This window comes from Pocillopora damicornis, chromosome 14, assembly GCF_964200805.1.
Source record: "Pocillopora damicornis chromosome 14, jaPocDami1.2, whole genome shotgun sequence".
Taxonomy (NCBI): Eukaryota; Metazoa; Cnidaria; class Anthozoa; order Scleractinia; family Pocilloporidae; genus Pocillopora; species Pocillopora damicornis.
Window position 1 is genome coordinate 5757360 of NC_142683.1, and position 24431 is coordinate 5781790.

The following is a 24431-nucleotide window of genomic DNA, read 5'->3' on the forward strand; positions in this document are numbered from 1 at the left end:
TGAACAACATGAAATATTCTGAATAAACCTGAGTCTTGTCAAAACTATCCTGGCCTCTAAAGTTTTTTTTCCCCTTTTATCATTGATTGAGTGATAAACAAAAGAATAAATAAAGATTTTTCTTTACATAATGGTGCTATCCTATTGCAAGTCATAAAAACGCTTTTTATGGACTCAAATCACGCGGCAAACATAGGTTGGCCGTCTAAGTTTCGTTTATTTTTGAGACCGCTCCGTGTGCATTGTTGGGTGTAATTTTCTAAAATGCACGCAATTTGTTGGCCGGCTATCCTAGAAGTTCGCCAAAATCACTACATGTTTTTATATTTCCATGCTCTTCTACCTTTTTTTAGCTAGTGTGGATAAAAATATCGTGGGTAGGTAGTTGGAATTTTGCGCTGAGCCGAGATAAAAAGTTACATATTTCAGGTGATGGCGGTAGCGTCAAATTAGGTGTCAAACAAAAAAAAAATTCCCGTGACAAAAACCGTTAAAAAAACAAAGTCTATGTGCTTTGTTCTCCTAAAGGATTGAACTAAATATGCAAAACAAAACAAAACCCTTGAACTTGAATTTTTTTTGTGAAAAGACGAGCTCGATAATTTGTGCCATTTTAGATATTCGGTGTGTTGTTAAAAATTGGCATTCGCGCGCTTAAGCGATTTTCGCGCAGAAGAAAATTATTTTGCTATATTTAATAAAACCATGGTGGTTTCGATCGCTTTTAGATTACGATAGATTCCTAGGCAAAGTGTGAAAGAAATCGATTTATCAGCCTATTTTTTTGTCAAACAGTAAAATCGGCTTTTAGTACTTTAAAGCCTTTACGTTTTAGAGATTTTCCTCTTAGAATTTATAGTCATGTGACTTCACCTTGCAAATTCAGCACATTATTCAGAAAAAGTGTTTTACGCACGAGGGAACCTTCCCGCTAGGTATTTCAATAATTTGAGTTGACAACCGTCACGGGCGGTCTGTAAAACCGATAAGATTAATCTTTTCAGACTTTGTAGGAAACTTAGAGGAGTGATTTGAAAATCCAGTAAATGCATTAATTTGATCTCTTGTACTTAGACAGAATACGTACCTCAAACAAGGGCTAGATATAAAAGATAATGAAGCAGTAACCGTTACCTTGACATGAAAACCATAACCAGCAAAGAATACTTGCCCGTTCCTCGCTTCTTCCACAGAGAGCTTAGCACTTATCACTTTTTGGCCGCCCCTCTTGCAAGGGGATGGGGAGGAGAGGGGGGAAGAAAGTGAGTGCTCTCACCATTGCTCTACGCCAACTTTCCAGAACAAACATGGGGGGGAGGGGAGGGGGGGGAAGTGACTATTCTTATCATTACTCTACACCTGCTTTCCGAAACAAATATGAGGGGAAGGGAGGGGGAGGAAAGTGAGTACTTTTATCGATTATTTCTCTTCACCCGCTTTCCAAAACAAATACGGTTTTCAAAAAAATGTCTGAAATTCTGAAAATGGATTCATTAAAAAAAATTATCTTCTTTCACATGACATCAGATAACAAAAAGTTTATTCTCGTTACACAGAAGTAATTAATTACATAGTTATATCTGGCAATCAAAAAGACTTATCTATTTCTTATGTTAATAAGTAAGAAAGCGACTATATTAATTGGAATAATATCTCGATACAATATGTCACTATTGAAGAATGTTGAAGCCATCGCTTACGTAGAAAACATAGATACAAACACCAAGCTATCATAGGACTGATATGAAAGCTTCCCCTTTAGCCTCCGCTTACGCAGAGGAAATTTTTTCAATGAACGAGGAGGCAATACCCGAGAACACAAACAGTACTTGCTTCTACAGGATTAAACGTTAAGTCTATCAACCTATCTAACATCAAATTTTAAGGGGAAATATCAAAATACAATAATTTTTTGTCAGGGAAACTGAGGAGCTCTCCATTCATAAAGTTAACAATGAAACATTGAATATTATGCAGGTATGATTTGAACAACAAGCGAGTCAAAATGTAATTATCACATCAAAACAGTGATTTGTTAATAATCTGACTCAATTACCAATGCAGTTTACTTAAAGATAGACTTCATTTCATAGACTTGTTGATAGAGCCACGTCTGTCATTTATACTACCAATTCACGAATACATTTTTGAAACAGAAACAAAACCGATCCATTTTTTTTAGTTATTATATGTTACTCAAATATCTGAATACGATTGTTGCCTTCATCAGCGACAACAATTTGCCCAGTAGAGAGATCCGCCAGAGACTTTGGACTATTAAATTCTCCTAAATTACCACCTTTAGTTCCAAACTTACTGAGAAACCTTCCATTCAGTTCAAATTCTTGTACTCTATGATTATTTGTGTCACATACCATCAGGCGTCCAAACTTGTTCACTGACAAACATACGGGGTGAATTAACTCCCCGTCCCCTCCACCTCTCTTTCCAAACTTGTACTGAAAGTTTCCATTCCTGTCATAAACTTTAATGCAATGTTCAAATTGGTCCGACACTATGAGATATGTATCGTACTGGACACAGTGGATAGGATAAGTAAAAGTCCGGGCCATATCCATTTCTGGATACTTGATGACGTCACCAATATGGATGTCGTAGTGGGACCTCGAGGAAACCCATTCATTACTTTAAGGTGGGACTTAACCTAAAAAAGACCCCTTTTTTCAATGACTTGTCACATCCACAGTTTTTAGTTAAACCATATAAAACCATATATCACTGAAAAGCTAATGAATCACAGATTTCAGTTTTTTCAATTATTTCTGCACACAGTTTATTTGTAACCTGATACCAGCAAAATATTGTTACCCCATACTGTGCACAACCCACATGTACTCTAGAAAAGAAATCTTGATATGGAATGCAGCTAGCTCTGATTTGTTTTTATAACTATATAGTATATAGGCTAATCATGGGGATGAGCATAGAGTTTTAAAAAATATAAAAAACTTTGGTTCCAGCCTCCAGTTAAAGTAAAGCAAAATTTTTGGGGTGAATTTCCACCACAATTTTCTTTGTAACTTTTGACAAAGTAAAGCTACAGAAAAACCCTTTGCTCATTCCCAGACACTCTTTGAAAGCAATAAACATTGAAAATTTCAAGTCAATTGGTTAAATCCTCTATGAGATATGTTTTCTAGAATGCGCAAAATGCACATTTTGAGAAAAGTGCGATTAAAGTTAAAAAGCTAAAACGAAGATTGTCTGCACAAATTTGCATGGCTATGAACTATCCAATATCATAGCAAATGTTTCTTTCAGTCACTTAGAAGCCTCCAGGTTCATAGGTATCACCATCAGCCTCCCGTAGGGCATCTTCTCTGCGTGTGCGCCTCATTTGCTCTCCTTGCCGGCGCTTCTTTTCTTTAGCAGAGGTCTGAAGGTCCGATTTTCTCAACCGCCTCTTGTCCTTTTCTTCTGAGGCCTTCTGAGTGTACTCCCCTGCTGGAATTACCAGTCTCTGCATTATTCTTGCTCTGCTGGCAGCTCCACTATGAAAATGGCACACAGTAGAAGCAACTGCACATCTAATCACCTTGGCACCATGATGCTTGTGTTTTGGGCAGCGTGCCCACACCAGTCCGTTGATGCATTCATTGCGATTTTGGGTGGCGCCACGCACACACCTTTGGAGCAGCTTAGTTTCACTAAGTGTGATGAATGTTGGCTTCAGCAGTTCAAAGAACACTTCAGGCAAACAGTCACCTGCTTCATAAGTATTTGTTCCAGTAGCACAATCTTGTTGCCATTTACACCAGGAATCCTCACCAACAGGGCAGAAGCGATGTTGTTTAGCAGCATCTTGTGACTGGACACTGTGATGGAGGATGGCAATGATATTTTTCTTCATGGTGTAAACAACAACATCAACCTCTCTTTCTGTTAGGTTTGCTTTAGTTAGGGTGTTTTGTCTAATGGCTAGACCATAGTACTTCTGAAGGCGTTTAATGCGGCTCTCAGTCAGTCGGCCCCGTCCTCCAATGGGTTTGCCATCTGCAAGTTTACCTTTGGTTCTTGCTTTAAGATTAAGTAGGTGCTTGCCCATGCGTTTTTGCACGTGCCCAACACAATCCAGTTTTTCCACCTTGCAGTCATCGCCATATATATTCTCCACAGTATTGAATGCCTTACTGTCTCCGTCAGAAACCATCCATTTATACCTTATTTTATGCAGTTCCACAGATCTACTCCAAACAACTATGGCACCCTCAGCTTCCATTGCGGTGAGCTTCCATTAAAATTAATGTCACACTCATTGGAAGCAAGATGCTCAATCTGCCATGCTTCGAACTCCCCGTCAGTTTGACACTGAGACCTTTTCATGGTACATTTCCGGCATTCTTTTGAAAGGACATGATAGTCAAGAACCTCTCCAGTGTCTACAGATATAACAAAAACAACTCCAGTCAGAGAGGTAAACCCCCTTTTCGCCCATGTACCATCAAACGAAACGGCTGCATCGACTACATCATCATTGACTTCATCTCCACTTTCCTTCAGGATGTACTCGCGAACTCTTATCCCTGCCTGTGTCATTTCATCTTTGGCTTCAGCTTCTAAAGCCTCAAGTATTGTGTCTACTTGTCTGTAATAAGCAGGTAGTGATAGACATGGCATGTTCATGATGCTGCAAAAGGTTACTAGCCCTTCATAGCCACCTCCTGTCTCCAGAGAATGATAGACTGCACGACGATTTACGTCAAAAGATTGCCCTTTCTTTGTTATTGTATCTGATGTTTTCAATGGTGTAGCTTCAAGGCAGGAGCTACACTCCACAGAGAGGTCTGCCATTAGCCCATTTCTCCCAGAAGAATTCTCCTTCAGAGTTAAACTCCCTAGAACATAATAACAGTATACACTAAAGTTATTTTGTGCATTCTCATACATGTATATGAGTCACAAAATTTATTCACCACATACCACACAACAGACAGTTACAACTGTAATTTTTAATAAATGAAAACAATAAAGATAGTACTGAAGAGAAGTAAAAAAACATTCTTAGAGAAAAAAATGGAAACTGCACACTGTTACTAGCATATGCTACGAGACATGAACAGTAAAGAAAAGGTTAAAAGTAAAACAGATGTTCACTTATGTTTTCTCACCTTCCTCGCACACATGTGCTTCAGACAACGTGGCATATAATTTCTTGAGGTCTACAAGTCTGTATCCCTCTCCCTGAAAATCATTTACATCAGAAATCTTTGATGAACTATCTGGTGAATCTTCTGGTCTCATTTTGAGTCTCGAAGCACTGATGGAAGCACTTTCGGCATCTGACAGAGCCTCATCACACGAGGAACTCGATGCTGAGTTTGTGACTTCTCTATCCGCACGCGGCATTTTCTTCGCTTTCCTTGCGTATCTCTGCACTCCAGTAAAAGGCTTTCCTTTCCGCTTTCTTCTATATACAGTATTCTTCTTCCCTCCTGGCATTTTAGACAAAAACTTCGCTGATATAAAACTCGAATCTCGCTCTCACAGTATCTCCACAGTTGAAAACACGCCAGCTTTCAATCCCACGCCACCTCCGACTAGCTATACTTCATGTAAGGGGTCATATAGCTTCCTCTTGAAAATACTGAGGAAATTCTAGGAATTGGATGGACTTTCGGGCTTCAAATTGGAGCAAGACTGAAAGATGCTACGTTGCGTTGCCATGGTAACCAAAAATATTTTTTTACTAGCTTGCAGAAAACTTATCGTAGGCAACAAAATAAAGCAAATTAGTCTTAAAAACTCATGTCATGGCTTTCTTCTATGCCTGAAGTTTCAGATTTCTCCAAAAACAAAAATTGCATTTTGTAGTCAAATTTTAGGTTAAGTCCCACCTTAATTCGAGCCCTAGCGACTTTGTTTCCAAGGCATATCCCATGAAACCTTGCAAAAGTACAGAAGACAAGTAATCACACACAACAAGCATAGAATGGATGGCGGTCGCGTTGACAAGACAGAAAAATTCAGTTGAAAAGTCGGGTGGAGGTGCTTGTTGCGGAGGGCTCGATCAAGGAGTAACACCTCTTTAGTTGAGGTTTTCAGGTATGCAACATTTTTTTTGATTCCTAAAAAAAATCTTTTCAAAAACTAGAATAAATTTGCTTTCAATTTGTCAAAATTCCAATCGAGTGCACGAGGTTTTTGCTCGAGTGCACGGATGTTGAAGGTCTGTTAGTGTGCTAACTACCAGGCGGATTCCTTTGTTGAGATCCATCGGAGTATCGTGTAAACCATAAATTTTAACCATACTTTGTGGCCGGGCAATTTAAAGTAAAATGACAATTATTTATCGGACCTTTATAAGCCTACATTGTGAATTTCAGATCAGGCCAACGGCATGGATGAACACATTCAGTATCTGCCTTGAGGAGAAAAACAAGGAGTCAAAAGTGTGGCAGCATGGCACCATGACTGCATTGGATTGGCTGAGGATTTTCAGAAATCTTGGAAATCTTAGCAAGGTATAGTGTATGCAAACATTTGTTTGTTTCACTTTTTGGTGTATTTTGAAACAGGCACAAATGATATACATGTACTTAATTTATAGTTACTTCAACATTTAAAAGCTATTAAAGAAGGGCAAAAAATATCTTTGTAGTTCATTACCTTTTGTACATGACATTGTGAATCATTGCTAAGAGTTAGTAAAAGCATTTATCTCCAGGTTACTTGGTTTTCTTCTCTCCTAAAATCCTAAAAATTTTTAAACACAAATTTGGTCCGATTCAGAAGACCTGCTTGAAACTATCTGTGAGTAGTTTGGATTCCTCTTTAAATACCTCATTTATTTTATTTATATTTAGGTGAGAAATTGGCTTTTCTCCCTGCTTGGATTGCATAATCCCAAGGATGAAGCATTGGACTCAAGAAGAAAGCATGATTTTGTAGATGAAGTGCTAGCATGGCGCATAAAGTTACGAAAAGAGAAGTAAATGACACAATACATTTTAGTATAAGCTATTCAGCTCCAGTATGTAATAGTAGTGGTGTAAATTAAAGAGCAATTCTCAATGCAATAGTTGGTTCAATAAGTTTATTTCACTGCTTTTCCTTCAAAGGTATTTGCAAGGAGGGTTGTCAAATGTTGTAACATCCTTGGAAGGCCCTGAACTGGACAGTGATTTGAAAAATTATGAGGAAATTCTTAGAAGGAACAGAAGCAACTTGCTTCATACACACTTCATTGATGGCAAAAAAAGAGCAGATACCCGGTTGCAAGTGCTATATGTAACTACAGAAGACAGAGCTTTGGCAGAAGACATAAGGAATACATACAAAGATGAAATCTTCAGGAGAATAGCTGAAAAGCTTCTGCTGCTCACTGATGAGGAGACAAGGGAGCCTCTGTCAAGCAGATTTGGAGCTATCAAAGCACAGCCCAGCAACGTTAAAAAGGAAACTCTTGTTTTGTTGTACAATGAGATTGTGGAAGAGCTACAGAACCAAGAGACACAGGAAGAGGTGTGTATCCTTGACACCATTGAGGAAGATAGAGAAGCTGATTGCAGCACGAACTGATTTATTTCTATGTCAGTTAATGTTAGTTGACATTTATGTGTAGGTCTGGTACAATTTCATATTTATTTTATTGTACCCCATGAAAACCCTGGGTAAGATTGTTTGTAAGGTGAATTTCAATGCCCAAGCTCTGCCACTGATTTTACAGTGGTAGGTCAACATTGCACTGATTTGAATAATAAGGATTTGGTAAGATTGTTCCTTTTCACATAACTGTAGGTGACTCAAAATCTAACTGGCTAGGTAATGTAGCAGTTTTCAGTTTTTGACAGAGTTAAATTAGAAACTCTGCGAGCTGGCAATTTCAGGAAACCCAGTATTTGTGAGAGTATGAGACATGAGAAAACATTTTAAGGGTTGGTTTCATGTAGAAAAGGAGAAAACAAAGAACAAAATTTTACTTGTGCTTTTCTTGTGCTACCATCTATATGCATATAATGTACAAACAGTACATGGCTGTATTTCATGCAAATAGGTTTAAATATACATCCTGTAAGAGGTGTAATTTTTAAGGTCAAGAATTAAGGAAAGCATAAAAAAATACTTAGTAGGCTCAGATGTAAATAATAATTATATTAAATGTAAATCGTGTACAAAAGACATTTCATGTGCTCAGTATTATTTTCAATATTTTGCGGTGTGGTATTTATAATATAATATAATAATTCTGACCTAATTAAATTGATTGATTTTATTGACTTGATTATTAAAAACAGGAACCTTTCTTATAAAGTCTTCAACATCACGTGTGGCATGAATTCCAGGGGTTTATCCTGGGGCTCGGGTTGGAGAATAAATTGCAACCCCTATGTTTATAAAACAAGAAAGAAAAATGCTACAGTTGAAAGTTCAATATACATGTGCATCACCTATCCCCAAACGTCCACCCCTAATGTTATTAACAGTTTATGACAGTGTTTTCATCGGAGACAAAGGTGATTTTGCTTTGTAGCTGGATTGGGGGCACATCGCTTCTCTCCTTGTCATTTAGATGCGGTTTTGGCTTGTTTAGAATTAAGATCAAAGCTCCACGTGGAACACCGCTTGTTGTTCAAACTGAAGACAACAACAAGTATGACCCGCATGCACTGGCTTGTCTTCTTCCACGAGAAATGAAACGCATTCCAGAGGCTCTACGAGAAGTCCAGATTTTCAGCAAATCGCAGAGGAAGAAATACACCTTCGAAGATGTCAAAGGGCAGCAGATCGGCAGGATTCGGCACTTCCTAAACGTACAGCTGCATGGTTTGCTCCGATGTGGCAAAATAACCAGGATTGAAGGGTAAGTTACTGTTTTCTTGCCTTACTGTTACTTTTTTGTAAAGGCTTGATGGACTGAAATTGATACATGTCTATTTAAAAAATCGGAGAGAAGCAAGATAGTGTCTTTCCTCGATCTATACTGGAGACAAATGAAATTGTCCCGATTCCGCGATCTCACACCTTTCTCGTCCCTATTGTTATCAGTGCGCGTTATTTGGTTCAGCCTTATTAATTTGGTTTTCTTGTAACCCAAAATAGGGAAATCAACGGAGAACCGACGATAACATCGAGGCCAAGCTCTACCCAGAAGTTCTCCAGATACAAACAGGCTGGCGGAGGAGCTTTTATTCCCGCGACGCTCTTGGTGGAAGGACCACAGCGTTACAAAGAATTTGTGCTGTAAAGAATCCGCTGTACTCTACCAGAATGCGAGAATGTCCAAGACATGCATGTTGAATGTTTGAAATAAATGAATATGTTTAATTATCTAACGTCCAGTCTTTATTAGCAAATTTTGTTTCGGCTTACTACCGCATTACAACATGGCCGCCACAAAAAAAAATAATCACCTTCTTCTCGTTTCCAGTACCTCTCGGCCAAATTTGCTTTGTTTTGGTTTTGATCTCACCCAATCACAAAGCTCGAAACCGATATCCAGAAATGGATATGGCCCGGACTGGTAAAAGCCCCCTGTCCACCTATCTTCATTAGAAACGTGCCATCAGAAGAAAAGATCTTAATCATTTTGTTACCTGTATCAGCAACAATAATGTTTCCATCACTGTCTATCCATAAACCCCGAGGAGAATTGAGCTCACTATCACGGATTTCTTTCCCACTGAAACTGCCCGCGTACTGACCCTCCCCATTAAAAATTTGGATTCTGTGGTTGCCAGAGTCTGCCACGAAAATCTTCCCATTATTATGAAATGCTATTCCCCTCGGATATTTAAACTCTCCCGCCTTCTCACCCTCCCTACCAAATGATCTTAAATAATTTCCATATTTGTTAAAAATTTGAACTCTGTGGTTGTTAAAATCAGTTACAGCTATTTCATCCCTGGCATTCACTGCTACCCCCCAAGGCTCGCAAAACATTTCTTCAGAGGAACCTTCCTTTCCGAAAGACAGCACGGCTTTGAACTGAAATCGTTTCACTACTACACTAAAAGGGCTGTTTTGAACATGTTCTCCGTTTACCTTTACTGTTACTTTAAACCTTCCTAAAACCCTGGGAAAATAACTGATCTGATAGAGTCCATCTTTGTTGTCCTCTATTTGCACTTCCGTCACACATTTTCGTCCATGCTCGCCCATGATCTCCACCGTTGCGTGATCATCTTCATTGTAACACTGTCTTCGTTCGGCGTCTCTTGTAGTTAAAGTAAACTGCGCTATATAGTTAAGAAATCCTTCTTCAAGTCCTTTACCTTCAGCAACGGACTGGTTTGCTTTTGTTTGGTTTACTGCTCGCAAAGATCCAATTCCTTCGCCTTCAATAGTGTTCCGCAGCTTATGATTCTCCACAAAAGCTAAAAAAGGAGGTTTTTTTAGGTCGCGGTCCACTTGTTGGTTTTGATCATCTCGCTGAAACATTGTCTCAAATGGTTTCATCAGTCGAACGACTTCGACGTTTGTACTTCGTATCATCAGTTTATCAGCTTTCTTCAGCGATGATTCGATTAACTCAATTTGAGATTCGATCTCCGTTTTTAGCCCTGTAATAATTTCGAGCGATTTCCTCGTTTCTTTTTCCACTGCTTCATACATGGCTTGTTTCTTCGCTTCAACAGTTGCAAGCAAATTGTCCACAAACCCCTGTATTTCCCGCTTCAAGTCTTCTCCTGTTTTAATCATTTTTGCATAATCCACATCGAGTTGTCGTGCAATGTTGATTTTTGCTTGTAAATCACTCTTCTTTGCTTCTATCAGTGATTTCATTTGGATCTTTTGTTTTTCAGCTTCTTCGTCTAAGTGCACCATAGCGTGACCCACATGATCCAACAAGACACAGCTTTGGCAAGCCGCCGTAGTACAATTCTTGCAGAAGTATTTCAGTTCTTCTTTCTCGTGCCGCTGTTTTGAGCAGTACATGGGTCGTGTCATCACATCCTCGAAGTCCTTTTCTTGAAAATCTTTAAGCGCTAGAATACGGTGATCTCTGTTGTTTCGCATGATGTTGTGTCCAATGACGCATTGTTGGCAATAAAATATGCAACACTGGAAACAATAAGATGTCTCAGAGCTTTTCTTGTCGCAATTTCCACACTGTACTTGACTGTTTTCACATTCTTTAATGGCTAACACATCAATCAGGCCGTTCAGGTAAAAACTGGTTGGTAGATCTTTCAGATCGCCACTTTCCGGCACTTTGTTGAGAGCTTGGCATTTCGGACATCTGATTGTGTCTCGGCCATGACTTGATCTGTGCCATTGCTGCAAGCACTGGAGGCAGAAACTGTGTAAACATTGGAGCTGTTTTGGATCCATGTATATGTTAGTACACACAGGACATGACACTTCTTCACGAAGATCATGTAGCAACGATTTGATATCCATTTTGTTCGTCAAATGTGAGCGAGGAGAGTAACTATTTGGCAGAAATCAATAAAAATCAGCTTGAAACAATGAACTTGCGATGATCTTTTTTTAGCTTTTCTTAGAACTAGCTCCTTATTATCATAATGGGTTTAGCTCAGTCAACCAATCATGTACCGGAGATGTTTGGTTTATATCAGACTCTTTTATCCAGTGTTGTGACCTTGATATTATTGAAACGCTGATTAAAACAAAACACAAATCTCTTAATGCATTGTCTGCGTTCCAGACTAACCACAACACCAATTTCTGAAAACAACGACACGAAAAATTTACCTCTGACTCTTTTCGAGTTGTTAAGGAAAATGTCAAATCATTCTTAAAACGCCTAAAGGATTAAGCTACGAGTCTGCGCACAAGCCTCTAAAGTTATCTCTGAAATGTGTTGTCTCTATTGTCCTCCTCTTCAAGGTGTATCACTGTTATAGCCGATCAATCATGTGTTGTTTTGGTCTCGTAACGACGAGCAGCCTCTCAATGGCTGCACTTTGCGGTAGGTGCGAGAACCTCTCCAGATCACTCGCACGCTCGCATCCCTCGCTGTTTCGAAACCCTCTGGCTTCGTCGGTGATTTCACAGTGCTAATGAAAGTCTGCTCACACCATACAGTGAAATGGGAACTCAACTTTTTTTCAGATTTATTGTTTACAAGGAGGAACATATGTTTTCCAGCGCCGCAGCCGCTAGCTTAAAAAGTGAGGCAAGTGCTTTGTCTGATCGAAATTTCTCATTAAGCAAACCTGAGGGCTCGTTTATCGTAGTTTAGAAGTGATTTGGACTCTGAAAAATTTAAGTACCAAACGGCTAACCTTTCTTAAACTCCCAACTGACTAATTTTCAAATAAACATTAAAATAGCCCTTTCATCAACTTCAACAAATTTAATTTGACCCATCAAGTGTTAGTGAAACGAATGAGCACACTTCTAGAACAGTTGCGTTGAACATAAATATCAAATGTAAACTGAGTTCAAAATTTCAGATACTGTTTTTGATCTTGAAATGATCCGTGCATCCTTTTAATTGTAAGTAATTAAATTTTTCTCGCGATGGAGTTTTGTATCGCATTTACTCGTTTCAAATATAAATTTATTTGTGCTAGAAGCTATTTACTGAGCTACATGATACCCCCGTGCTATACACAGTAAAATCCGTCAAATCGACTTTAGTTTTGTCGTATGCTTGTCTTCCTCCCTTGTGTGTACGTTTGAGAAACTAAGACGCAGTCTTTCTAAAAGCGGTCCAGTGCAATATGGCAAAATAATTTCCTTCTGAGCGAAAATTGCTTCAGCGCTCAAACGCCAGTTTTTAACAACACCGATTATCAAATATGGCACGAATTGCCGAGCTCGTCTTTTCACAAAATTCTCGTGCGAGGGGTTTTTTTGCCTCACATATCATGTTTAGATCAACCCTTTTTGAGAACAAATAACATAAATTTTGTTCTTTTAACGGTTTTTTCCAATTTTTTTTGTTTCACCTACTTTGACGCTACTGGCGCAATGTCCTGAAATATGCAACTTTTTATCTCAGCTCAGCGCAAAATTCCAACTTCTTCCCCACGATATCTTTATCCAGACTGGCTAAAATAGGGTAAAATATATTTAACCAGAACACACAGTAAATCAACCAGGTAAAATAGTTTTCGATTTTTTGGTGCAGAATCCAAATAATCCAAACCGTCACAAATGTCACTATTGACAAACTAGAGGAATTTCAACTTACCAAAATAATTGTTTGAAACTTGCATTGCGTAATTTTATTATTTCGTGCATGAACAGTCTTCAACCATTTGAGAGTTTCTTAATCAAACTTGATTTGGTGTCTCTTGAGTTAGATGGGATTTCAAAATGCTTGCACATTTCCCTGAGCATCTTAACCTTGAAAAATGAAAGTCTGTTTTCAAATGCCATTTCGCATAGGTTGTAGACATCATACATCACTAGACGCTTGACACCAATTTCAGACTGTATACACTACACTGGCTTTCTCGAGCATTTCTTCATCTGTTAGCGAGGCATACTCTTGAGCTAGCTCTTCACTATCGTCAGGCTCGTCGCCATGGCTGGAGGTTTCCTTACCATCGGATTGCTTTCTCTTTGCAGAGACTCGCGAAAAAAATCCCTGGATTTGAAGCTTTGAAGGCCATTTCATTTTACTAAACATTCGTGTGTCATCGGTGTTGCGAGCATTGAGCATATCGTTAGCTACTTGTGCGGGATCTTCCTTTCTCCCTGTTCCGTTGTGGTTTCAATTTGAACTGGAGGCATGACTTTCTTTTAGAATCCAGTGAAATCCTCTGGAGGCGCTGAAGCCAATCGATTCGTAACTGGTCATACACGCCACTCCATACCGTCTTCACTGGGCTGTGATTTGCAGTCACACTTCGAAGAGTTTCCAAGAAATTCTTTTGAGCACGGGGGATGGGGATATTTGAAGATGCCACTGACATCATCGACTCTTCCATAGTGCGTAGTCGTCTTATCCATCTCTTGCGCTGAGATTGAGAGAAACAGTTTTTCTTCGCTGTGGCAGGTAGCTTCTTGAGGACAAAATATGATTTCATTCCATGCAATTAGCTTACCAGCTCCAATTTTAAAAGCCTTGCACATTCGAAGTCTGCCAAAATTGTGCGTTGTGCTCAGTGAAATTAGGGATCTTCTTTAACTTTACAGTTATATTCTTGTCGTTCATGCAGAATACTCCTGTTGTCGTTCCTCGAACTGGTCTTTTTTTGGGGGCAGTCTGCATGCCTCGATCCGCCAAAATATCATAACCTTTGTTGCAGTAACGTTTGACAGCGGCTTTCACCGGGCATTAAATCCTGTCGCAAATATCCTTACCGTGCTGTGGTTCCGAAAAATCATATCTCACAACGTCAATTCCCTTGACTACTTCCGACGTCTCGGGGGGCCGCTAAACGGACTGCTGTTGTAACAACAACCGGCGTCATCTGATCTTAATCTACGCCTTTTTATGGCAGTCATGAGTTGCTCTTGAACGAGAGAACAGCGAACCAATCCTGGCTACAACTGTTCAACAGGTGAGCGTAAGAGGAGACTTCAAGCTTCCCGCCTTTCTTGAAAATGACACTGCAAATATGCCAATTTATGCCTCTCTTTACAAACCACTCTGTTTGCTTCTCGCGAAACTTTATTTCCAAAAAAGTTTCATTGCCCTGTCAGATAATACAAGAACTTCGTCTTCCAGAAGAGAAAGCAGGATGCTTTGCTTGTATTGTTCCTGATTGTGGGCGCGCAGAATGTGTGCCTTCCACTCTTTGACTTTCTCTTCAGCGACAAGTCCATTATGTCGAAGCCCATCCTCCTCTTTATTATTCATCTTGGAGGAATACTTTCCAATGGCAGAATGAATTTCCTGAATAGCCTCCTTCAGTGCCTTACAGTCGTAACATGAAATATTAAGGTCGTGGCCACAACCCGTGCAATAATCAGAGTCAGCAGGATCGCTCAGGGCGAATGTAGTGCAGTGGTCGGGACAATTATCTTACGCTTTGCAGTTATCTCGATAGGCCGTCTTCAGTATAACTTAGCCTCTTTCAACCTTGTGCACGTTTGCGCACATTACTCGATCCTTGTTTGCCCCCTTTTCTTTCAATTCGTCTGAAATCTTGTGAAGTGCTTCAAAACCATCGACGTCATCTGCCGCCTTGTTATCTAGACCTTTAAGAGATTTTCTTTGGGAGGCTTCCTAAACTTCCAGAAGGCGAGACTCATCGACGAATCAAGGTACTGGTTAGTGATTGTACATCTTGCAATGGTACGCACTATGTTTGTCATCACTAGTTCTTTACCACTTTCAAGCTTGAGTTTTCGGCCTCCAAATGCCACATCCTGATGGTAGTAAGGGCGAGATGTAAATTCCAGAAAGTGATCCAACTGAATTTTATCTGATCGAACTCGATGCTGTGGTATCCTTGCTACTGGGATACCGTGGCCTCCAGAAGAACTGTGCACTCTCGCTTTTTTTATTTGCCCATCACTGATAATTTCAAAAGATCGATGAAGAGCCTTGAACTTGCTTGCTTAAAACTTATTGGCGTATATACTAAGGACCTGTGTCCTTAGCATATTAATTGGCAAAGTCGCTCCTCTAGGCCGCGACTAACGTCCCTAGACCAGGGTCAGCAGTCGTGTCGTTCACTTTTTCTCCCTGGAGAGCTTGGAGCAGCTTCTCTCCATCATTTGGTGCTATAACATTGCAAACCAACCTGCATGCCTCTGTAACTTTACAAACAAATTCTTCTCGCTCCACATCACTACAAGCATCCCAGCTTTTCAGCTGATATTGCAGCTCGTTAATTTTTTTTTTTAGCACTGATACCTCTGCAAGCTTTTCCATTGGAGAATTAAAAACCTGAACGGAAGAATGGCAATTGTTCTTTACCGTCAGGTGTGATTCTTCTTCTTCTTTACTACTTTCTAATTCACCAGTGGACTTAACCGAGGACTGTGTCTGCCTGAGCATGGATAACGTCGATTCCTGGTGTTGACGGCACTTCCTCGTGGGCCACGGCAAATTCTTTAGGTGCCCCGTAAAAAGAACGTGATAGAAGAGGTTAATCACGAGAAGTCACCGCCATTACTTTCCCTCCTACAGCAATTTATCTCCAAATAGTCTCGTCCACCTATATATGTTCCCCTCTTTTTGTCTTTACTTGTCAGTTTATTCTAATTTTTCACGGTCATTCCTCCCTCATTTCTCTTATCTCCCTCCGGCTTCATCTGTCTATGTCCGACTACATTCCGTCTATAAGTTTCAATTTAATTCTCTCCAATCTCAATCTCTGTGCAGGTGTAGTGAGCTGCTTGTGTCGCTACCGGCCTCATTCTCTACATCCGAAGCCCAGGCCGACTCCTCAAAGGTAGCTTTAAATCTCTTCCGACAGTTACTGCAAATCATATCATTGGAAGAAGAAATATACTATTTAAAGCTTTCTTCGAAATGTCTGTTAAAAATCATGCATAGTATTTGGCCACACTATCAAAACTTCCTCAAAACACCCCGGGGCAAGCTCATTCCTAACATTTATCATAGCCTTCTCCCTTTTCTCGCCCCAGGGGCATGACTGACGAAACACGGAGTACGAGGCTGCCCTAGGCAAATGTCGTCACTTAGTCCTGTTGCAACACTGAGTACTTTTTCGTTCTTTCTTCTGCTGCGATCATTCTACAAACGGATTTGTTTACAACACAATCGCATTTTGTACGTCTTAATAAGGTTTGAGATATCATACTAAGACACGAGCCCATGACAGGGCTAATAGATATTATCTAACACTATTTCCAAAGGGAAAACACCGAAAATGCGGGAGATGTGAATTTGGTTCTCCAAAAAGTACAACAAGGATAACTTCGTAACTGACCCACCTGATCAAATCGGGACAACCATTCCATGAAATTTCAGGATTTCTCTGGCCATTTTGAGATTAACTACATCCCTATTTTTTATCGCTTTACTACCTCCTTGGTGGGTGGTGTATTGACAAGGCCTTCCCTGACTCCAGTACCTCCACGACATGTCTTGGGCATATCATCATTTCGTTAAGCTTTGAAACTGGTAATTCAAAAAGCCCACTCTTGCTAAAATGAGTTCATGTTCAGTTAGCGTTTCGCGAAATAAATGGCAAGAGCTCAGATGGCTTACAATTGACTTATTGCAATCTCCAAGGCTCACGGTCTGTGTAATACCTCTTGAGCTACCACATGTTCCTCTATAATTCGAAAAGCACCACAAAAAGTATGGAGTCCCCATCTTGTTGTTCGCAACTTGTAAACCAAATCATTACTAAGATTTGGTGTAAATTTAATTGCTTTTCTCAGGTTAAGGCGGCTTCTTAGAACAATTTAAAAAATTGAATATCCATCCGAGTTTAAGCGATGCCTCCTAACAGATCTATAATGATGACTACTTTTACATGACAGACGATTTTGAAAAGTAGCGGGTTAAGGTATTTTTCTAAATTTACGCAACTGCATGTGAGTAAAATTATTGCAAAAGAACTGCGTAATTGAATTTGAGTGACAAAAAGTTCACAGGAAAATTTCTGTACTGTTCTTTATACCTGTAGGGAAATAGATCAATCTTCCATCTTTCTGTTTTATGTAGTTTTCATCGACAAATATCTTTTTTCTGACGATTTTATGAGAACTTACAGTTTAAGAACACAAAAGAGGGGCCCTTTTCATTTTTCTTTACTTAATGGTGTTTTCTCCTATTGCAAGTCATAAAAACGCTTTTATGGACTCAAATCACTCGTCAAACATAAGTTGGTCGTATAAGTTTTGTTTATTTTTTAGACCGCTCCATGTGCATTGTTGGGTCGATTTTTCGAAAATGCACGCGATTTGTTGGCCGGCTATTCTAGAAGTTCGCCGAAACCATAACATGTTTTAATATTTCTATGCTCTTCTACCCTATTTTAGCCAGTATATATATAAAAATATCGTGGGATAGAAGTTGTAATTTTGCGCTGAGCCGAGATAAAAAGTTACATATTTCAGGTCATGGTGGTGTGTCATACAAAAAGAAATTGCAGTGACAAAAACCGCCAAAAAAAAAAAAAAAAAAAAAAAAAAAGATTATGCTCTTTGTTCTCAGAAAGGGTAGATCTAAATATGCGGAGCAAAACAAACCCTGAACTAGAATTTTGTAAAAAAAACCAACTCGGCTATTTGTGCCATTTTTGATATTCGGTGTTATTAAAAATTGGCGTTTGAGCGCTGAATCGATTTTCACTCAGAAAAATATTATTTTGCTATATTTGAAAAAACCAGGGTGGTTTCGATCACTTTTAGACTAAGATAGATTTCTGGGCAAAGTTTGAAAGAAATTGATTTTTCGATCCGAAACACACTGGACTGCTTTTAGAGAGACTGCGTCCTGAGTGTGTGTCCACGAAAAATTATGACCAGATTCCATGTCGTATAGTCACGCGTGACACACACTCAGGACGCGTCCTCTAAACTGAACAACATATCAAAAAGGGGAAGATGTCGTGATAGCATTTTTTCCATTCACGATTTATCAGGAAAGGGGGAGAGGGGGAATAAAAGTGAAAACTTTCATCATAACTCTACACCCGCTTTCCAAAACAAATACGGTTTTCAAAAAAAATGTCTGAAATTCTGAAAATGGATATATATAAAAAATCAACTTCTGTTTCAAGACACACGATTACACAAAGTTTATTCTCGTTACATCGAAGTAATTAATTACATAGTTATATCTGCTAATCAAAAGGCTTATACAAAACATTCGTTAATAAGTAATAAAGCGACTACATTATTCGAATAACGTCTCTTTACAATATGTCAATATTGAAGAATATTGAAGCTAACGCTTACATAGAAAACATAACCACAAACATTTTTTGGAGATCTAGAGCAATTAATTTTCAACTTATCATGTATTGCTGACGTTTCCTCTAAACTATTCCATGAACTTAGATTAAATGCACTTCTTTGGTATAACTCGTTCTCTTAGCATCTAGATAGGCATTATCTACATACCTAGCTATCATTTCTTTATGATAAAAAGTAGCACCGGTCTAAGTATATGATTACGATCAGTATGTGTAAATATTACTTTTCCAGCGTGCTGATTGGTTAGGTCGTGGGTATTCACCCAAGAACCATTCGCTTTCGAACAGCCGAAAAGTAATATGACGTCTTCGCCTTTCGCCTCCGTTTACGTAAAGGAAATTTTATCGATAAAAGAGGAGGCAATACCCGAGAACACAAAAGTTACACAGTACTTGCTTCAACAGAATTTAACGTTAAGTTTGTCAACCCATCCGACCTCAAATCTTAGAGAGAGAAATATCAAAATACAATAATTTTTTTAACAGGGAAACTGACGAGCTCTATATTCATAAAGTTAGAAATAAAACATTGAATATTATGCGGCAGGATCTGAACAACAAGCAAGTCGAAATGTAGTTATCACATCAGAAGAGTAATATGTTAATTATCTGACTAAATTACCAACGGGGTTGACTAAAAGATAGACTTCATTCTACACACTTGTTGATAGAGCCACGTCCGTCATTTTTACTACTATTTCACGAATACCTTTTTGAAATAGAAATCAAATCAATTTTCTTTACTGATTATATTTTACTCAAATATCTGAATACGATCGTTTCCATCATCGGCGACAACAATTTGCCCATTAGAAAGATCCGCCAGAGACCTTGGACCATTGAATTCTCCTAAATTGCCACCTTTAGTTCCAAACTTACTGACAAACTTTCCATTCAGTTCAAATTCTTGTACTCTATGATTATTTGTGTCACATACCATCAGATGTCCTGACTTGTTCACTGACAAACATTCGGGATAATAAAACTTCCCGTCTCGTTCGCCTTCCTTTCCAAACTTGTACTGAAAGTTTCCGTCCCTGTCATAAACTTTAATACAATGTTCATTTCTGTCCGACACTATGAGATATGTATCGTACTGGACACAGTGGATGGGACAAGTAAAAGCCCCCTGTCCACCTATCTGCATTAGAAACGTGCCATCAGAAGAAAAGATCTTAATCATTTTGTTACCTGTATCAGCGACAATAATGTTTCCATTACTGTCTACCGATAAGCCCAAAGGAGAATTAAGCTGACTATCAAGGTTTCCTTTCTCACCAAAACTGCTCACGTACTGACCCTCCCCACTAAAAATCTGGATTCTGTGGTTATTCCGGTCGGCCACGTAAATATTCCCGTTATTATGAAATGCTATTCCCCTCGGATATTTAAACTCTCCCGCCATGTGACCTTCCCTACCGAATGATCTCAAGTAATTTCCATTCTTGTTAAAAATTTCAACTCTGTTGTCAAGGGAATTGGTTACAGCTATTTCATCCCTGGCATTCACTGCTACTCCCCAAGGACTCTTTCCGAAAGACAACACGGCTTTGAACTGAAATGGTTTTACTATTATAGTAAAAGGGCTGTTTTGAACATGTTCTCCGTTTACCTTTACTGTTACTCTAAACCTTCCTAAAACTCTGGGAAAATAGCTGAACTGATAGAGTCCATCTTTGTTGTCCTTTATTTGCACTTCCGTCACGCATTCTCGTCCATGTTCGTCCATGATCTCCACCGTTGCGTGATCATCTTCATTGTAACACTGTCTTCGTTCGGCGTCTCTTGTAGTTAAAGTAAACTGCGCTATATGGTTAACAAATCCTTCTTCAAGTCCTTTACCTTCAGCAACGGACTGGTTTGCTTTTGTTTGGTGTGCTAATCGCAAAGATCCAATTCCGTCGCCTTCAATAGTGTTCCGTAGCTTACGATTCTCAACAAAAGCTAAAAAAGGAGGGTTTTTTAAGTCGAGGTCCACTGGTTGGTTTTGATCATCTCGCTGAAACATTGTCTCTAATGATTTCATTAGGAGAACGACTTCAGCGTTTGTACTTCGTATCATCAGTTTATCAGCTTTCTCCAACGATAATTCGGTTAAGTCAATTTGACGTTCTATCTCCGTTTTCTGCCTTGCAATAATTTCGAGCGATTTCCCCGTTTCTCTCTTCACTGCTTCACAAATGGCTTGTTTCTTCGCTTCAACAGTTGCAAACAAATTGTCCACAAACTCCTGTACTTCTCGCTCCAAGTCTTCTCCTGTTTGTTTAATTTTTGCGTAATCCTCATCAAGTTGTCGTACAATGTTTCTTTTTGCTTGTAAATCACTCCTCTTTGTTTCTATCAATGAGTTCATTTGGATCTTTTGTTTTTCAGCTTCTTCGTCTAGATGCACCATAGCGTGACCCGCATGATATAACACGACACAGCTGTGGCAAGCCGCCTTAGTACAATCCTTGCAGAAGTACTTCAGTTCTTCCTTCTCGTGCCGCTGTTTCGAGCAGTACATGGGTCGTTTCATCACATCTTCAAAGTCCTTTTCTTGAAAATCCTTGAGCGCCAGAACACGGTGATCTTTGTTGCTTCGCATGATGTTGTGTCCAATGACGCATTGTTGGCAATAAAATATGCAACACTGGAAACAATAAGATGTCTCGGAGCTTTTTTTGTCGCAATTTCCACACTGTACTTGACTGTTGTTACATTCTTTAATGGCTAACACATTAATCAGGCCGTTCAGGTAAAAACTGGTTGGTAGATCTTTCAGATCGCCACTTTCCGGCACTTTGTTTAGAGCTTGGCATTTCGGACATCTGATTGTGTCTCGGCCATGACTTGTTCTGTACCATTGCTGCAAGCACTGGAGGCAGAAACTGTGCAAACATTGGAGCTGTTTTGGATCCGTGTATATGTTAGTACACACAGGACATGACACTTCTTCACGAAGATCATGTAGCAACGTTTTGATATCCATTTTGTTCGTCAAATGTGAGCGAGGAGAGTAACTATTTCGCAGAAATCAGCTTGAAACAATGAAGCCTTGTGATAATCTCTTTTTGGCTTTTCTAGAAGTAGCTGCCAATTATCATAATGGATTTAGCTATCATGTAACGGGAAGATATTTGTTTGTCTAGGACTCTGCTATCTAGTGTTTGTTTGCATTGTGTGCGTTCCAGACTAACCACAACACCAGTTCTTAGACATAGGTATGCATAGCATGCAAGAGTTACCTTTTCGGCTGGATGGGTTGAGATGGGACAGTTTGTGCACTTAATATTTTCATTTTTGTCACCGAAAAAGTCATAAATTTCAAAAAACGAAAAAATTGCTGAAAGACAGAAAAAACCTAATTTATCTGAACTCACACAGATATTATGTCTCCTACTGTCTCTGCTGTCCAGATACTTCTAGGCAAACATATGGCATGCGTTGCCTGCAAGAATTATTTTTTCGACTGGGCGGGTTGAGATTGGGCACTTTACAAATTGCTTTTGTAATAAAAAAAGAACATAACTTTCAAACGGACGAAAATATCGCATTACTAAACAGTAAGAGAAAGAAAAAAAGACTAATTTTTCTGAACTTACACAGGTATTTTGTGGTCTATTGTCTAATTACTTCTACGCAAAAATAAAATGCATTAGTGCCACACTTCAGTATTGTTGTTTCCTGTCTCGTCACATAACGCCATTTATTCCCCGTTGGAGAGAGAACGCGTTGCGCGACGAGACCAAATAACGGTTGCGAAAGAGATGACTACGCTTACTGCCGTTCCTCTAGCAGAGAGAAAATCAAAAGTATTCGTCTACAGCTAGTTGTCTCAAAAATATAATTTCACCTAATTTTCACGTAGTCCATATTCTCCATTCTCCATTCTCCATTCACCATTCTCCATTCTCCATTCTCCATTCTCCATTCTCCATTCTCCATTCTCCATTCTCCATTCTCCATTCCCCATTCTCCATTCTCCATTCTCCATTCTCCATTCTCCATTCTCCATTCTCCATTCTCCATTCTCCATTCTCCATTCTCCATTCCCCATTCCCCATTCTCCATTCTCCATTCTCCATTCTCCATTCTCCATTCTCCATTCTCCATTCTCCATTCTCAATTCTCCATTCCCCATTCCCCGTTCTCCGTTCTCCGTTCTCCGTTCTCCGTTCTCCGTTCTCCATTCTCCACCCTCCATCCTCCATCCTCCATTCTCCATTCACCATTCTCCATTCTCCATTCTCCATTCTCCATTCTCCATTCCCCATTCCTCATTCCTCATTCTCCATTCTCCATTCTCCATTCTCCATTCTCCATTCTCCATTCACCATTCTCCGTTCTCCATTCTCCATTCCCCATTCCTCATTCTACATTCTCCATTCTCCATTCTCCATTCTCCATTCTCCATTCTCCATTCTCCATTCTCCATTCTCCATTCTTCATTCTCCATTCTTCATTCTCCATTCTCCATTCTCCATTCTCCATTCCTCATTCTCCATTCTCCATTCTCCATTCCCCATTCTTCATTCTCCATTCTCCATTCTCCATTCTCCATTCTCCATTCTCCATTCTCCATTCTCCATTCTCCATTCCCCATTCTCCATTCTTCATTCTCCATTCTTCATTCTCCATTCTCCATTCTCCATTCTTCATTCTCCATTATTTTCCATTGTTCGTTCTCCTTTCTCCGTTCCTCGTTCCCCGTTCCCCGCTCCTCATTCTCCAATCTTTATTCTCCATTCTCTATTTTTTGTTTTCCATTTTTTAGTTTTCTTTTCCCGTTTTCCATTCTCCATTCTCCACTCTTCCTTCCCTATTGCTGGTTTTCAGTGTCACGCCATTCAAAATAGATCAAAATAAAAAATAAAAACCGTTCAATCGATTTAGTCTAGAATCTGGAAATAGAAAGAAGCTAGATATGTAAAGACTCTCGCCAAGATTCAGGTCACAGCAATTTTTCTTACGGAAGATATGAGGAGAAACGTTTTTCCCAAATTTATAGAGATTTGTATGGAGCCGCCATGCTGGTGCCCACCTAGATGGGCACCAACATGGCGGCCGGAAACCAGCAGAAACATCTGTCACTGAGTTTTGCTACAAAAGCGTGAATTTATCTCTCTAAGAACTCATAAACGTAACAATAATACTTTATTATAATACAAGAACTGTTCAGATAGCTGAATTTCCCTAAATAAGTCACCTTTTAAACCAACATAACAGCTCTCTCGCTCGTCATGTAAAGGCCACGTCACGCAAAAGCTTAGAAATTCAAGAGTAGTCTATCACTAAACCAAGAACCCATTTGGAGTGAAAATTTGTCTGAATATTAGTTTTTAGCTGCTCTAATACATCATGAAAGTAAAATCTCAGGAGGATCAATAGTTCTGAAGTCTGAAATTTAGTGACGTCACGTGAAAACCAGCAATTCCCTATTCTTTTTCTTTATTTACCACTCTCCATTTTCCATTTTCCATTTTCTATTTTTTATTTGCTCTTTCTCATTCTCCATTCCCAATCCCAGATCCTCACTCTATATTTCCCATTCCACGTTCTCCATATCGTAGTCCATATTCCATAGTCCATATTCCGTAGTCCATATTCCACATTCCTGCCTTTAGTAACACATGAAACTTTCCCCACGTACCGTCAAAACACTCGCAA

General features: G+C 39.3%; 3 protein-coding genes and 1 pseudogene across 5 annotated transcripts; 1 reads left to right on the plus strand and 3 right to left on the minus strand.

Annotated features, from left to right (window-relative positions):
* Positions 1-1531: 1531 nt before the first annotated feature.
* On the minus strand, positions 1532-11459 carry LOC113687078 (E3 ubiquitin-protein ligase TRIM71-like). The gene is made up of 2 exons (XM_089193956.1): positions 9480-11459; positions 1532-2581 (listed from the first exon to the last, which is right to left on the minus strand). Exons 1-2 carry the CDS (start codon positions 11359-11361, stop codon positions 2193-2195), a joined length of 2271 nt encoding a protein of 756 aa, XP_089050082.1. The 5' UTR covers positions 11362-11459; the 3' UTR covers positions 1532-2192.
* On the minus strand, positions 2769-5860 carry LOC149034157 (uncharacterized; annotated as a pseudogene). Its single transcript, XR_016182957.1, has 2 exons — positions 5130-5860; positions 2769-4856 (listed from the first exon to the last, which is right to left on the minus strand). The product of XR_016182957.1 is annotated as an uncharacterized LOC149034157 (transcript).
* On the plus strand, positions 5863-8566 carry LOC149034158 (uncharacterized). 2 transcript variants are annotated; one of them, XM_089193955.1, is made up of 5 exons: positions 5895-6063; positions 6345-6482; positions 6825-6949; positions 7080-7482; positions 8531-8566. In XM_089193955.1, the coding sequence occupies exons 2-5, from the start codon at positions 6363-6365 to the stop codon at positions 8549-8551; spliced, it is 669 nt and encodes a 222-aa protein (XP_089050081.1). In that variant the 5' UTR covers positions 5895-6063; positions 6345-6362; the 3' UTR covers positions 8552-8566. The 2 variants fall into 2 exon arrangements, with proteins under 2 accessions (XP_089050080.1, XP_089050081.1); XM_089193954.1 differs by lacking the exon at positions 8531-8566 and having other exon boundaries at positions 5863-6063; positions 7080-8271.
* A 7121-nt stretch (positions 11460-18580) lies between the features above and the next one.
* Positions 18581-21927, minus strand: LOC113687093 (E3 ubiquitin-protein ligase TRIM45-like). Its single transcript, XM_027204800.2, has one exon. The coding sequence runs from the start codon at positions 21751-21753 to the stop codon at positions 19537-19539; it is 2217 nt and encodes a 738-aa protein (XP_027060601.2). The 5' UTR covers positions 21754-21927; the 3' UTR covers positions 18581-19536.
* Between the last annotated feature and the right edge of the window lie 2504 nt (positions 21928-24431).

What these genes read in the sequence shown, in the direction of transcription:
- LOC113687093 (XM_027204800.2), bottom strand. Translation starts at nt 21,753, where the DNA reads ATGGATATCAAAACGTTGCTACATGATCTTCGTGAAGAAGTGTCATGT.
- LOC113687078 (XM_089193956.1), bottom strand. Translation starts at nt 11,361, where the DNA reads ATGGATATCAAATCGTTGCTACATGATCTTCGTGAAGAAGTGTCATGT. An exon ending in TGGACAGGGGGCTTTTACCA is followed by an intron (nt 2,582 to 9,479) that starts GTCCGGGCCATA and finishes TCAAGTATCCAG; the next exon opens with AAATGGATATGGCCCGGACT.
- LOC149034158 (XM_089193954.1), top strand. Translation starts at nt 6,363, where the DNA reads ATGAACACATTCAGTATCTGCCTTGAGGAGAAAAACAAGGAGTCAAAA. An exon ending in ATCTTGGAAATCTTAGCAAG is followed by an intron (nt 6,483 to 6,824) that starts GTATAGTGTATG and finishes ATTTATATTTAG; the next exon opens with GTGAGAAATTGGCTTTTCTC. An exon ending in ATAAAGTTACGAAAAGAGAA is followed by an intron (nt 6,950 to 7,079) that starts GTAAATGACACA and finishes TTTCCTTCAAAG; the next exon opens with GTATTTGCAAGGAGGGTTGT.